Source organism: Palaemon carinicauda, chromosome 37 (assembly GCF_036898095.1).
Source record: "Palaemon carinicauda isolate YSFRI2023 chromosome 37, ASM3689809v2, whole genome shotgun sequence".
NCBI classification, from domain to species: Eukaryota; Metazoa; Arthropoda; class Malacostraca; order Decapoda; family Palaemonidae; genus Palaemon; species Palaemon carinicauda.
In genome coordinates this window covers 67,818,336-67,835,567 of record NC_090761.1, presented here as the reverse complement: position 1 = coordinate 67,835,567, position 17,232 = coordinate 67,818,336, and the positions used below count along the sequence as shown (strand labels likewise).

Genomic DNA, 17,232 nt, shown 5'->3' with positions numbered 1-17,232 from the left:
TTATCACTCAAGGGAATTCCAGAATTTGAGTATTATTATTATTACTATTATTATTATTATTAAATGCTAAGCTACAACCCTAGTTGGAAAAGCAGGATGCTATAAGCCCAGGGGCCCCAACAGGGAAAATAGCCCAGTAAGGAGAGGAAATAAGGGAAAGTAAAATATTTTAGGAATAGTAACCATATCAAAATAAATATTTCCTATTTAAACTATAAAAACTTTAACAGAACAAGAGGAAGAGAAACTTAATAGAAAAGTGTGCCCGAGTGTACCCTCAAGCAAGAGAACTCTAACCCAAGGCAGTGTAAGACCATGGTACAGAGGCTATGGCACTACCCAAGAATAGAGAACAACGGTTTGATTTTGGAGTGTCCTTCTCCTAGAAGAGCTGCTTACCATAGCTAAAGAGTCTCTTCTACCCTTACCAAGAGGAAAGTAGCCACTGAACAATTACAGTGCTGTAGTTAACCCCTTGGGTGAAGAAGAATTGTCTAGTAATCACAGTGTTGTCAGGTGTATGAGGACAGAGGAGAATCTGCAAAGGATAGGCCAGACTATTCGGTGTCTGTGTAGGCAAAGGGAAAGAACCCTAACCAGAGAGAAGGATCCTATGTAGTACTGTCTGGCCAGTCAAAGGACCCCCATAACTCTCTAGTGGTAGTATCTCAACGGGCGGCTGGTGCCCAGGCCAACCTACTACCTATAAAATTAAAGAACATAGGACTTCCTAGTACATCTCGCTCTAAGGGAGTGCGCTTTGTCACACCCTAACTTCGCGGCGAGTTCTGCTATCTCTCCTCACAGGATCTGTTTAGTGATTCGCCAAGCAGTAAGGGTGCGATAAGGTACATTTCCTCAGAGCAAGGTGTAACAGGAATTCATGCGTCCAACTGTACATTTTGACAATCAGATGATATAAGTTACGCTTCAGAATCTGATACACTGATAGGAGACATATCATGAACTGAAATTTTTGATACACATTCATCTGGGTTTTTGACACTGACACACTTTGGGTTTACATCGAGTAATTAGTAAGAACTCTTGAGGTTTAAAAAAAGGGGGTTAGATAGTGATACACTGAAAAATCGGTGCTACTATAGTGTGAGGTCTACCGCCGTATGTCGCCTACCCAGGTGGAGGGTGAGGTCTACTGCGTGACCCAAGGTCTATAGACCTTGGCGTGACCAAGGCCCATAGAATAGATTTCTATGGGCCTTGGGCGTGACCAGCGTCCCAGAGCCCCGCACCTAACCATCGAACATGTGAACTGCCCAAATCCATCAAAAACGTGACCTGCCCATGTAAAAGGAAACAAATGGAGCTCCTAAATTAGTTTTTCCATCGGCCTAAAAGAGATATCATCGATTGAGGGTATTAAAAATGATGCTGAAGAGTCATTCTGACAGAAGAAGCAGCACTCGCCTTTTTAAGAGAGAACAATCTCTTGGATACAGTTCAAGAAGCAGATCCATGCCATAAATATGGTTCTGTTATGCAGGAAAAAAATAGAAAGCGTAACAGAGGAGGAAAATTCAAGCCTGTGTTACGTTGCCCTCGAAAGGGTATGGAAATATATGATAAGATGTTTGATGTACGAAGAGTGTATCGCTAGAATAAATGTATGGAAATATATGAAAACATATTTGATTTTATCTTAATTCTTTTTTTTTAATGTAATTAGAAATCCAATTATCTATCTAAGTCATTTCTAAGATATGTTTAAATTAAGTGTTTATTGCTTAGATAAATGTATGAAATAATAATTCAGCAGTAGACCTCACGCTATAGTGCTAACGGGAGGTAGATCTCACGCTATAGTGTGGTAAACCTCACGCTATAGTAGCACCGAAAAATCATGATGGAGTTTACCAATAGTACCATTATTAGTATTACCATTATTGGTAAGGTCTCTCTCTCTCTCTCTCTCTCTCTCTCTCTCTCTCTCTCTCTCTCTCTCTCTCTCTCTCTCGGCTATACACATTTCCTACAGTTGGTAATTGTAGGAATGCATTAACAAGACAGAATGAAAATCTATATGTAGACAGCTATCGAACGGATTTGGGTTCACGCTCAATGGCAATAAGGGACCCAGCTTGCTGGAATAAACTACTGTACCTCTGGAAATAAGAAAATGTATAAATGTTAGTTCTGATTTATTCATAAAGAAACTAAAGCAATGTTTTTAAAATTTTACTTTAATGTATATATATCCTAAATTATTGTGAATTTTATGTAAATAATTTATATTGTTATGTAACAGAATAACCATTTTATAATGGAACAAAGGTTTTTGACTCGCTCTCTCTCTCTCTCTCTCTCTCTCTCTCTCTCTCTCTCTCTCTCTCTCTCTCTCTCTCTGTGAAAAGCCCTAGACTCATCTGTTATCTACTATCACAGAAGATGGAAAATAAACCTCATCAAAGTCAAAGTATTGAAAACTAATAAATGAAAACAGAATCTAATCTACTGCATAGCAGATATGAAAAAGAACTAAGAAGAATCACCTCAGGCGAATAACTTCGAACTTTGAAGCAAGGTAGCGAATATAAAAGCTCGTCCTACGGTCTAGGTATCTACACCCCCAGGGTCCTGCTAGACCAGTGGTTCCCAAACTATCTTACCTGACGCCCCCTTTTGCTTCCAGTAGACCCGTACGCCCACTCCTCTCTTTTTTTCTATATGAAATGATTCTTACATTTATTTCTTAGCATTGCATAGGAAAACAGATCTCTGTTTGTATTACATTTTAATAATGAAAGCCACTCAAACAAATAATAGTACATTCCAGTAACTAAATACGAAACATTTGGTTCAAAGTGAGCGAAAAAAGTTTGAAAATGAGCAAATTGGCAAAATTTAGTTGCAATTTTAAGAATGGATAATTTGAAAACATAGCATATCATATTTAGAAACACTTATGAGACTAAGGCACAATTTCTGGTCAAATTTAGTGAGCTGGATGCTGCTGCTTCTTCCTCACAAGATCAAAAATTCTAGGATAGAAGGATGACAGCGCACAACGCAAATAATTTTCTACATCAAGTCAGTTGCACTGTTTTGTTTTAAGAATAACAAGAGCTGAACATCCTGCTTCACAAAGATAAGTAGAAGAAAAGGGAAGAATCACACTAAATGCTTTTTCACCTAGTTTTGGGTACATGGGAAGATATTTCTTTTAATGATTTTATTCTATTAAACAAGTAATTTCGAGCAAATGACTTCACGCCCCCCCTTGCATCGTCCACACGCCCCCCTAGTGGGGCGCGCCCCCCAGTTTGGGAACCACTGTGCTAGACCGTGGCTCCTCCAAAGTGGGTACAAGGCGACGCCGTAAAACCGTAGCTCCTCCTAAGTGGGTACAAGGCGACGCCGTTAGGACTACTTCGGTGGCTCTTCCATCCACTCTCTCACTCTCACTCTCCCTTGTCCATGACCTCAAGCCCGAAACTTCCATAAATTCTTTTGGGTAAGAAGGTGCTGACAGATCCGATTAGCAAACCACCCAAACCCTACAATTATCCTCTTACGCTCCGACGCCTTTCCATTGTTCTGGAGTCATTAAAGTCATGTTTTCTCGGCGGGGAGGCTCCTCCGACGGGCAACTCTCGCCCTTATAGACGTAGGATCACGCCAAATTCGACCTTACGGGCGTATCGCTGTGCCATTTTGGGCTTTACGGTCGGTCCGTTGGGGTCAGAGTTCCGTGTCAGGCACAGGTATGGCAGGGAACCCTCGACTCTATGGGCAGTCGATAGAGGTCAAAATCGCGTCTCACGAGGCCATAAATGTCAAAGCGAATTACCCATACCATCATTCACTCTCGGACACTGGGGCTTGGCGAGTTCAAAACTCTACGGGGATGTGCGCCTCAAACGAAACTTTTTTTTTTTTCTTTTTTCGTTTGCACCTGTTTTCTATGGTTATTGCGATGTTTTCTGGGTATTTAGGAAGGTCGTGTGTTTGTTGTCACTTGAAAATATACAATTAATTACAATAGATGGAAAATAAAACTGAATATATTAAATCTAGAAACTTATCTTTAGTCTTTCGGAATCATAATTCTTTCGAGTTTTCACACGGTGTGAAATTAGAAAAAAAAATGAATCAATTTTATATCAGCTAGTAGATTTTATAGGAATAAGAATTTTGTAATATTCTACGAAATGAAAACTTGTCTGTCATCCTTAAAACCAAATAAATATTTTCCCATCCAAATGAAAATATCAGAACTTTGGTTAATAGAATAAAAATAGTTAAATTTGCAACATTTCTATTTCTATATAACTTTAACATAGGAGAATCAAATACAATATGATTAGTAGGATTCCATTTGCTCGTCGTTACAGCTGACCAAACACTGTAATTGAGATACGTACAAGGAGTTTGTCATCTTGGAGTTAATTCGAAGCTCGGCTGTAGAGGATCTCCAAGATGAGCGAGAGGAATCCGAGTGTGAGACCTGAGAAATAGTTATGTATTCATTTACATAATATACTACCAGTATACAATAAGGCCGGGAGAACACTAGCGACTATGTGGCGCCACAAAGCCACAGCATCGTGTGGCGGGGATGTGGTCTCCCATAGGTTTCCATTGTTTTCAAAGCCACGCCACGCCTGTGGCGGGGATGAGCGACAGAGAGCCACAGTCGCTAGTTTGCGCGGCAAACCTTGAAAATAATGGAAACCTATGGGAGACCACATCCCCGCCACACGATGCTGTGGCTTTGTGGCGCCACAGAGTCGCTATTGTGCTCCCGGCCTGATTTATAGATGACCGTCTCAGCATCTGTTGTAGTGTATCATTGTTATATCTCTAATGTAACCTTATCTCAGTACTTAAAAAAAAAAAATTATTTTTGCCTTTGCTACTGTCACATATTTTGTACATCTGTAGGTCTTAAATTTTGTTTTTATCTGCACCTATCCATTACCCGTATTTTTCACATCTAAGTCTGGTACTATCTTTTACATTGAACATTACACGTGTTCTTGACCTTTGATTTCTGTGCTCAACCTGCTAATGATGTACTGTAATCACGTGTTGTTGTATTTCTTTTATTACTGTATTCATAAGTGTAAGTTAACACTGTACCTTTATTGTAACTCTGCTTAAGGCTTTTGCTGAAATAATAATAATAATAATAATAATAATTATTATTATTAATATTATTATTATTATTATTATTATAACAATATATTATGTTTAAACCACTATAATATTTTTATTCATCTTTCTTTTTGTAATTCTTTGATGTTAAAATTTGTTTATTCATGGGTACGAAGAGTTTTCCTTCTTGGATGATAATAATAATAATAATAATAATAATAATAATAATAATAATAATAATAATAATCTTTATTTCAGCAAAAGCCATATACAGAATTACAATGATCTTACATTTTTGACATCAGTAAAAAAAAGATGAGATATGCAATAATATCAGTGATATATAATAATAATAATAATAATAATAATAATAATAATAATAATAATAATAATAATAATAATAATAATAATAATAATAAACAATTTAGTAAAACTAAACTTAATTTTCTACTCACCCCCAACCAGAACAAGTATGGGTCCTTAATAATAATAATAATAATAATAAAAATAATAATAATAATAATAATAATTTGGTAAAACTAAACTTAATTTTCTACTCACCCCCAACCAGAACAAGTATGGGTCCTTAATAATAATAATAATAATAATAATAATAATAATAATAATAATAATAATAATTTGGTAAAACTAAACTTAATTCTCTACTCACCCCCAACCAGAACAAGTATAGGTCCTTAATAATAATAATAATAATAATAATAATAATAATAATAATAATAATAATAATAAAGATGATTTGGTAAAACTAAACTTAATTTTCTACTCACCCCCAACCAGAACAAGTATGGGTCCCGTAAAGGCTTCTATGTTCAGCTTAATTCCAGCACTGGAAGATCGATCTGCCGATGGCGGTTGTAAACATTGGGAGGTGTTTGTGATTTCTCGCTGAAGCCATAGGTCTATAAGGCCTGCTTCTTTCACTCTCTGAATCCTTAAGAGATGAATTAATTGAATAAACATAACAACTAAAACGATAGATAGAAGTATTACTTATTATCTATTGATAAGGTAGGCCTACTCCTGTCATTGAAAGTTGAAATCTTGAAGGTTCCAAAATCTTCTTAAATAAAAGATACTGGCGTAGGATGTTGGACTAGATTTAGAGGGGCATAAAAACTCAATTGATTTCTTGATAATTATATTCATAATAAAGATGATTATGCATAATTACAGGGATAAAAACTCAATTAACTGTTGATAATTACATTTTAAAGAAAGAAATTATAACACAATTAGAGGGCCATACAAATTTAATTAATCTCCTGATAATTATATTTATAAGAAAGAGATTTATACCTAATTAGATGCTTAGAAACTCAATTAACTCTTGATAATTACATTTTAAAGAAAGAAGTTATAGCACAATTAGAGGGCCATACATATTCAATTAATCTCCTGATAATTATATCTATAAGAAAGAGGTTTATACATAATTAGATGCATAAAAACTCAATTAACTCTTGATAATTACATTTTAAAGAAAGAAATTATAACACAATTAGAGGGCCATACAAATTCAATTAGCATCTTGATAATTATACTTAAAAGAAATAACAGTGATGTTTTTATTGTTCGGTATTCCAAAATCATGTTAATTAAATAATGACATACGATGATGGACCATAGTTCTAAGGGCATTAAACCTCAATTAATTTCTTGATAATTATTTTTATAAGAAAGAGTTTTATTCATAATTAAAGGCATACAATTCAATTAACTTCTGATAATTATATTTCAGAGAACGAAGTTAAAACTTAACTAGAAGAATATAAAAAATTCAATTATCTTGATAATTATACTTTAAAGAAATAACAGTGATGTTTTTATTGTTCGGTATTCCAAAATCATCTTAAAATAGATAATGACATAAGATGTTGAAACATAATTAGAGGGACATAGAAACTCAATTAACTATTGATAATTATATTTTAAAGAAAGAAGTTAAAACATAATTAGAGGGACATAGAAACTCAATTAACTATTGATAATTATATTTCAAAGAAAGAAGTTAAAACACAATTAGAGGGACATAGAAACTCAATTAACTATTGATAATTATATTTCAAAGAAAGAAGTTAAAACACAATTAGAGGGACATAGAAACTCAATTAACTATTGGTAATTATATTTCAAAGAAAGAAGTTAAAACATAATTAGAGGGACATAGAAACTCAATTAACTATTGGTAATTATATTTCAAAGAAAGAAGTTAAAACATAATTAGAGGGACATAGAAACTTAATTAACTATTGATAATTATATTTCAAAGAAAGAAGTTAAAACACAATTAGAGGGACATAGAAACTCAATTAACTATTGGTAATTATATTTCAAAGAAAGAAGTTAAAACATAATTAGAGGGACATAGAAACTCAATTAACTATTGATAATTATATTTCAAAGAAAGAAGTTAAAACACAATTAGAGGGACATAGAAACTCAATTAACTATTGATAATTATATTTCAAAGAAAGAAGTTAAAACACAATTAGAGGGACATAGAAACTCAATTAACTATTGGTAATTATATTTTAAAGAAAGAAGTTAAAACACAATTTTGGTAATTATATTTTAAAGAAAGAAATTAAAACACAATTAGAGGGACATAAAAACTCAATTAACTATTGGTAATTATATTTTAAAGAAAGAAATTAAAACATAATTAGAGGGGCATAAAGATTCAATTAATCTCTAGATAATTTCACATATTCTATATATCTGTAGGTCTTAACTTTTGTTTTTATTATTATTGCATTTTTTTATTTTTTTTTCTACTGATGTCATAAGGGTAACAACATTGTAATTCTGTATATGGTTCTTGCTGAATTAAAGATTATTATTATTATTATTATTATTATTATTATCATTATTATTATTATTATTATTATTATTGTTATTATTATTATTACTATTATTATTATTATTGTTGTTATTATTATTATTATCATTATTATTATTATTGTTGTTATTATCATTATAATTATTATTATTTATTATTATTATTATTTTTATTATTATTATTATTATTATTATTATTATTATTATTATCATTGTTATTGTTATTATTATTATTACTATTATTATTATTATCATTATTATTATTATTATTGTTGTTATTATCATTATAATTATTATTATTTATTATTATTATTATTATTATTATTATTATTATTATAATTATAATAATAATAATTATTATTATTATTATCGGATTTCAAAATAATACCACTGCTAATTTTGGTGTTCCGAACCCTTTGCTTAGACGAAAAGATCCTTTGAAAACAGCTAATAACTCACCAGTAATTTGCTCTTGCTTTATAAGAGGAGTTTGTCTTGTAGGCTGTGGCTATCATGACGTTGCTGTAGGCCACTTCCCTTGAGATGTACAGGTGGCAAGATCCAGATGTACTGTGAAGGAAAAAGGATATAGATATAGATGTAGATATAGATATAGCAGCTCTTCTAGGAGAAGGAAACTCCAAAATCAAACCATTGTTCTCTAGTCTTGGGCAGTGCCATAACCATTGTGCCATGGTCTTCCAATGTCTTGGGGTAGAGTTCTCTTCCTTGAGGGTACACTTGGGCACTCTATTCTATCTAATTTCTTCTCTTCTTGTTTTGTTAAAAGTTTTAAAGTTTATATATGAAATGTTTGTAAAATATCACTGATATTATTGCATTTCTCATCTTTTTTTTACCGATGTCAAAAGTGTAAGATCACTGTACCCTTATCGCAACTCTGTATATGGCTTTTGCTGAAATAAAGATTATTATTATTAATATTATTATTATTATTATTATTATTATTATTATTATTATTATTATTATTATTATTATTATTATTATTATATTGTTTCTTTTCATAAAATATTTTAATTTTCCCGGTTTCCTTTCCTCATTGGGCTATTTTCCCTGTTGGGGCCCTTGGGCTTATAGCATCCTGCTTTTCCAACTAGGATTGTAGCTTAGAAAATAATAATAATACTAATACTACTACTACTACTACTACTACTACTACTACTACTACTACTACTACTAATAATAATAATAATAATAATATAGGTATCAGACGTTAAAATACTCAAATAAAAAGGAATACAAAAATCAATCACTCTAAATGGTCCTGTCAGAAACAATATACAAATGACAGGATCAGATGTGCGAAAAATGATCGAACTTGAGCTAGTCTCGAACTCTGTCTAGCAGATTACCAGGCAAGTGTTTGACTAAATATACAAATATGTGAATATATGCAGATATGTAATTCTCTCCGGTCACACATAGCTCTCCCCATCCTTCGGGTAAGGGTAGAGAGGGAGTAGTCATACACTGGTTAGAGAGTTTGAAGGTTTAGAGGTCGTCCATGAATGGGAGAGGCAGGGGACAGTGACATTGCCTTATCAAGCAGGACAATGCCTTAGAGATATACATATATCAGAGTCTCAAGTCTGACTCCACTAAGCCCGCCTCTCTCACCTGAAATCCCAAGACATGGCCTTCTTCATCGTCGTGAGGTCGCAGATCCCGGCGAATTCTCCTTCAGAAATGGGACTCCTGGCGGCCCAGCAGTCTTGGAATAACCCTTCGTGTCCGTCGAATACCTTCTTCCTCATGCCCTCTGTAGCTTCCTGAGAGAGAGAGAGAGAGAGAGAGAGAGAGAGAGAGAGAGAGAGAGAGAGAGAGAGAGAGAGAGAGAGAGAGAGAGAGAGAGTGGGGGAACTATTAGCTGATTTGTTGACATTAAAATTTCTGTTCTTCGTGGTATGTTTTGATATGATTTATTGCTTTTTTTGTTTGCTTTATAGTCTATTTTCCTTATTTTATCTGTTCATAATAGAAAGATGATATATATGTATACATATATATATATATATATATATATATATATGTATATACATATATATATATATATATATATATATATATATATATAGATTCTTATAAAGATATATTCACAAATAGACTAAATACATTTTACGAAAACCAAGGATATTCAAGGACTCGTAATAATAATAACAACAACAACAACAACAACAATAATAATAATAATAAGAAGAAGAAGAAGGAGAGAGAGGGAGAGAAAGAGAGAGAGAGAGAGAGAGAGAGAGAGAGAGAGAGAGAGAGAGAGAGAGAGAGAGAGAGAGAGAGAGAGAAATTACAATATATTTACCTGGTAATATTGATACATCATTGACCCTGCCTCGAGCCTCCAAGGGAGATCTTTCTGCGCCACTAGATCCTCGATCGAATCTACGGGAATAGTGACCCGGGGTACTGTCAGCATAGCCGTGAGGATGCCACTGTAGGAGGACATGAAGACGAAGGATGCCAAGAGCCAAGTGACGATGACGACGCGACAGCCGTCGCTTGTCGGGAGATTCTCTGAGGCTGGAAATATATATATATATATATATATATATATATATATATATATATATATATATATATATATATATATATATATATATATACATACTGTATGTATTCCCAGGACATGATACCGAAATTGAAAGAAGGATGAGAATGGTATGGAGAGCTTTTGATAAACTAAATGAGATTATGAAAAGTAATTTGCTTCTCTCTCCAAAAATAAAAGTATTAAATCGGGTGGCCCTCATATATATATATATATATATATATATATATATATATATATATATATATATAATATATATATATATATACTGTATGTATTCCCAGGACATGATACCGAAATTAAAAGAAGGATGAGAAGGGTATGGAGAGCTTTTGGTAAACTAAATGAGATTATGAAAAGTAATTTGCTTCTCTCTCCAAAAATAAAAGTATTAAATCGGGTGGCCCTACCAGTATTATCTTGTGCGTTAGAAACTTATCAGCTCTCTACAAAAAGGGAGGATTCCCCTAGAAAGCATATGTCAAATTTGAACCTTCAGATCATGCTGAGGTGGATTATGGGAATATCACTGTTTGAAAGATTAGAAAATGATGAAATAAGGAGACTGGCAGGCGTACTACACAGTATTCTAGAAGTTTCATTCCAGCTGTTACGAAGTTGTGGAATGATCTTCCAAATTGGGTAGTTGAATCAGTAGAATTCCAAAAATTCAAAGTTGGGGCAAATGTTTTTATGTTGACCAGGCTGACATGAGTCTTTTTATAGTTATATATGTCATATCTGTTTTTGACGTTGTTAATAGTTTATATAGGACATATCTGTTTTAAGGTTATTACTGTTTTAGACTGATTTATTGTTAATTTGTTCTCATCATTTATCTATTTCCTTATTTCCTTTCCTCACTGGGCTATTTTTCCCTATTGGAGCCCTTGGGCTTATAGCATCTTGCTTTTCCAACTAGGGTTGTAGCTTGGCTAGTAATAATAATAATAATAATAATAATAATAATAATAATAAGAGTGTCCAGAGATGTTGTAAGTACGTGTTGAAGATGGATAGAGGGTCGGGAGTGATGAGGGCTTGGGAGGAACCTGTTAGAGGAAGAAGATCAAGAGGAAGCAAAGAATTAGATGGCGAGATAAGGTGAAGGATGATACAGTATAGAGAGAAGAGAATGCTTTTGATAGAAGGCACTGCAGAGGGCGCATCAGGCAACCGACCCCTTAATGTAGGGATAACGGTAGGAAAGAAGATGGTGTTCCTCAGATTCTATTCTAAGGTGAAAACGATTAAGTTACCGAGATTGCAAACGGAAGTGGAGGCAAAGTTGACTTTGCAACTAAGTGATGCTTCTTACCTTCTTGTGTTAGAGTTTTCATGACCCAAATCGTGGACTTGGAAATTATTTGCCTGGAAAACATAATAATAATAATAATAATAATAATAATAATAATAATAATAATAATAATAATAATAATAATAATAATAATAATAATAATAGTTTGTCCTAAGTTTTATGATCACAAAGAAGTATAACGTTTTCCGCGTTGAACATCCTAAAAAGATTAAAGGCTGAAGTTATTTAAAAAAACAACAATAACGAAAACAGTTAATTACGCAATTTTCAGGTACCTCACTGAAGATATAACAAATAAGTATAAGAGAGTATGTATGTATCTATCTACACACACATACCAGCCTCAACTTCCTATACATATGGCACAATAAACACTCACGTATGGTGCCGGTCAAAGATGACGCCCTCCCGTATCATTGAAAAGGCAAAAGTTGTTCCCGTAAGGATCATGGAAATTATGATCATCATCCACACCTGAAAAATAATAATAATAATAATAATAATAATAATATATACATACATACATACATATACCAAGGCACTTCCCCCAATTTTGGGGGGTAGCCGACATCAACAAATGAAAAAAAAAAAAAAAAAAAAAAAAAAAAAAAAAGGGGGGGGGGGACCTCTACTCTCTACGTTCCTCCGGCCTAACAAGGGACTCAACCGAGTTCAGCTGGTACTGCTAGGGTACCACAGCCCACCCTCCCACATTATCCACCACAGATGAAGCTTCATAATGCTGAGTCCCCTACTGCTGCTACCTCCGCGGCAGTAATAATAATAATAATAAATAAATAAATAATAATAATAATAATAATAATAATAATAATAATAATAACAATAATAATAATAATAATAAATAGAATTTATGTGAGGACTAGAAATGAAACAATAAGAGAGATTACTCGAGTGCCATATGTGGATGACATCATGGTGAGGGGTAGATGGAAAAGGTTTGGGCATGCTCTTCGCACTCACCAAACGTTTAACTAGGCTCCACAAGGCACTAGAAGAGTTGGAAGACCCAGGCCTACATGGCTGAGGACTATGATGCATTTAGTAGGAGATGATGAATGGAAAAGTATTGATTTAAAAGCTCAAGATAGGGACGACTAGCTAAATCTAACAGAGACCCTTTCGGTCAATAGGCGTAGGAGGAGACGATGATGATGATGATAAGTAATGAATATATTCAACTGTTAGAAGGTCCACCTGACATATATGTAATACCATTACATAGTAACGTTGTACTGATGGGAGAAAGGGGTAAATAAAAAAAGATATTGTAACTTCTAAAAAACATTTGCAAAAAATGTAATTTGCCTAGTGTTAACAAGTAATTACTGATTATAAACTCATACAAACTCAGCTCTGACAATAAACACAACAAGAATTAAGTAAATTGCTAAAAAAAATAGTTGGCTTATGTTCAAGTAACAACAAATAAAAAAAAAATTAACAGCAAACACTACAGGAATTAAGTAACCTACTACAAAAAGTAGACAAGTGATTAAGTAACCAATCATGAAAAACCCATCTCAAACAACAAACACTACAGGAACTATGTAACCTACTACGACAGAAGTAGACCAGTAGGCTACTCAAGTAACCACTCATAAAAAAAAACCGCTCAAACAATAAACACTACAGAAATTAAGTAACCTACTACAAAAAAAAGTAGTCAGTAATCAAGTAACTTACTACGAAAAACATAAGTACTCAGGTAACACTTACAATCGGAGTAAACGGCTTCAGGAACCCAGACAGATCACTTTGTATGCCAGGACGCACCATCAATATAGCCATGTTTTCGGCGTACACGGGCGCCGAAAAATCGCACACGGTCTCTCTGGCTCTGGACACGGCAAACGGGCCCACGGCCATCTCCACTTCCTTGAATGCACAGAAGAAAAAAAAACTGATGATAGGGAGATGGAGGTAAATAGTAGTAATCATTATATCGTGAGTTTTTTAATATGGTTGGGATTATCAGCTGGACAGTGGATTGTGTAGTGGCTGAGTGATAGGAGAAATTTATTATTATTATTATTATTATTATTATTATTATTATTATTATTATTATTATTATTTGCTCCTAGTATCCTTCACATTTTTGTTTGATATATGGGAAAATGATCTTTTGCACACCGAAAGCATTTGTGCTCGTAGGATCCACTGTATATATATATATATATATATATATATATATATATATATATATATATATATATATATATATATATGTATATATATATATATATATATATATATATATATATATATATATATATATATATATATATATATTCTCACCTCTCTCTGAAGCATTCCTAACATTCCCGTCCAATTCCCGTCGGCGCCAGCTACTCCCCAGACACGATCGGGCGGCTGTAGAAGCTCGTACCTTTGAAATTTTTTTAAATCATGTAATATTAGATCCGTAGATTTAATAAATGCTGATTTAAAGTTCGGTTATGATAACTGTGCTACTATCAAAATCCACAAAAGAGCAAAGACTACTAAAAGTTAATAATATTTTCCTGTTTTTTTTTATAATTATATTTTGAGATATCCAAAATCTCTCTCTCTCTCTCTCTCTCTCTCTCTCTCTCTCTCTCTCTCTCTCTCTCTCTCTCTCAAGAGCAATGATAATCTATTTATTTATTCTTCTGTATGGTAGAATATTTGTAGATGTTATACAAACCAGCAATGACTATGAAGATTAACAAAGATAGAATTATGAAGGAAAACATAAATCTGTAAAGAATGTTTTCATATACAGTAAAATTCACTTCAGAGATCATGGATAAATACTTTGTTTAATTAGAACTATGAATTCAATCATTCTTTACCCGAAGTTCAGCTTCTCGGAGATGATCCTCAACAGATTATCCATAGGGCCTTGTATAGTCACGGTTCCGTTCCCCAGCTCCACTATCTTCGTCCAAGGGACCCACTGAAATGCATAAGATGTTACTATTAATGTTTCTTGATTATTGCCATACGTAAACCTCTATTTTGGAAAATCCTACCGCTCAAATTCCTTAGTTTCTTTGGTCGCTGCAACCTCACAATCCTTGTGAGCTAAAGATGGGGTGTTTGGGGGAGCCTGTAGTCTATCTGCTGAGTCATCAGCCGCCGTTGCCGGGCCCTCCTTGGTCCTAGCTTGTTTAGAGAGGGGGCTTAGGCGCTGATCATGTGTTTATATGGTCAGTCTCTAGGGCATTGTCCTGCTTGATAGGGCAAAGTCAGTGTCCCTTGCCTCTGCCATTCATTAGCGGCCTTAAACCTTTAAACAGTATTTAAGATAGGAAAATCTAGTCATCGGATAGAAAGTTTGTGATCATGAATCTATTTATTTGAAGTTATTGGGGTAATGTAGGCTATTTCGTGAAATATATAGTTACGTAGCAAGGTACGGAAATCATGGTCAAGGGTCTGTCATCCCTGCTGAAATTCATGCAATCAGGTTGATCCACTGGTCCATCGTGTGTATTAAAATTCGTGAAATCAAGTTGATCTTTCGACTTACGTTTTTGATATTATATTTGAGGTACTTGAAATTTTTTAGAATATATTTCATCATATACTGAGATGAATGTGTGATTTATGCAATTCCATTGATAATGAAAATAGTCTATCTGAGTTTATTTGAGTTCTCAAATATTGAAATTTTCTAACGTGATTTTGTAGGTAAATAATTTTATAATTACTTACCTCCCCAGCTGCTATTTTTAAGAATGTCCTATTACTCATTATCAAGGAATTTTTAAGTTATAACTAAGTCAGTTTTACGTAAACAATTGTCTCTAGATAATATTTTACTGTAGATAATAGAACAGGCAAAAGCTAGAAAATAAAATTATAGTGACAAAACAAAAACAATATATCGTTGAATAAAATCTAAACGAAGAATATATAAGTTATAACTAAGTCAGTTTTACGTAAAGAATTGTCTCAAGATATTATTTTACTGTAGATGATAAAACAGGCAAAAACTAGAAAATAGAATTATAACTAAAAGAAAAAGCAATATTAAATCTCATTGAATCAAAGCGAAACGAAGATGATCTCAGTAGACGTGTGTATCTGGTCTTCAACAATGTCAAAAGAACAGATATTTAGAGAAGTAGTTCCTTATATAGACAAGAACTTCAAAGAATTACCTTTCGTCAGGTGTCCTCGTAAGAAACCTAATTTGCCAGGTGTTAGGAAGAATACGAAATCTGACGGAGTAATTGAAAAACCATTACTGGACTTCATGAAAGAATGAACGTCATGGGATTAGACTTCGAGAAGGGTTTAGGTAAAGTAAGAAAGAAAGGAGACAGGTAAGCGGGAATTGACTAGAGAGAGAGAAAATTTAGAGTGAGAGATAAATATATAAGGTTTAAGTGATAATTACAAAAAAATCAAGTTGCATTAGTATTATATACTTTATATAAAACTCTCAAATTTCAAATTTCTTATCAAAAAAATAATCTGCCCCACAAGAGAAAAGAAATTAGCAAGTGTCATATCTCGATATATACTTGACAGATTTATCTAAAAGATCATGATTACTTACTTAATTGTTATGGAAGACTAAAATCTTTTAAGCCTTAACAAACACATTTAAGGATATAAAAAGAAACAAGGCATTTGGAAAAGTTTATTATATATATTTATATATACACACACATATATATATATATATATATATATATATATATATATATATATATATATATATATGTATTGTATATATATATATATATATATATATATATATATATATATATATATATATACATATATATATATATATATATATATATATATATATATTTATAAATATAATTATATATATACAGTATATATATATATATATATATATATATATATATATGTGTGTGTGTGTGTGTGTGTGTGTGTGTGTATATTATAAGCTAGCTACAACCTTAGTTGGAAAAACCGGATGCTATAAGCTCAAGGGCTCCAACAGTGAAGAATAACCTAGTGAGGAAAGGAAACCAGTAAATAAATAAACTACAAGACAAGTAATGAACAATCAAAATAAAATATTTTAAGAAATGAAACAACATTAAATTATATATATATATATATATATATATATATATATATATATATATATGTATATATATATATATATATATATATATATATATACCGGTATATATATATGTATATATATATATATATATATATATATATATATATATACCGGTATATATATATATATATATATATATATATATATATATATATATATATATATATATATATATACATATAAATATATATATATATATATATATATATATATATATATATATATATATATATATATATATATATA

General features: G+C 32.5%; 1 protein-coding gene across 1 annotated transcript; it reads right to left on the bottom strand.

Annotated features, from left to right (window-relative positions):
- Positions 1–3,617: 3,617 nt before the first annotated feature.
- On the bottom strand, positions 3,618–15,626 carry LOC137629353 (probable glutamate receptor). Its single transcript, XM_068360607.1, has 13 exons — positions 15,591–15,626; positions 14,726–14,829; positions 14,187–14,277; positions 13,608–13,766; positions 13,110–13,123; positions 11,871–11,923; positions 10,307–10,524; positions 9,613–9,764; positions 8,434–8,544; positions 5,904–6,067; positions 4,721–4,794; positions 4,383–4,465; positions 3,618–3,744 (listed from the first exon to the last, which is right to left on the bottom strand). The coding sequence occupies exons 2-13, from the start codon at positions 14,767–14,769 to the stop codon at positions 3,618–3,620; spliced, it is 1,290 nt and encodes a 429-aa protein (XP_068216708.1). The 5' UTR covers positions 14,770–14,829; positions 15,591–15,626.
- Between the last annotated feature and the right edge of the window lie 1,606 nt (positions 15,627–17,232).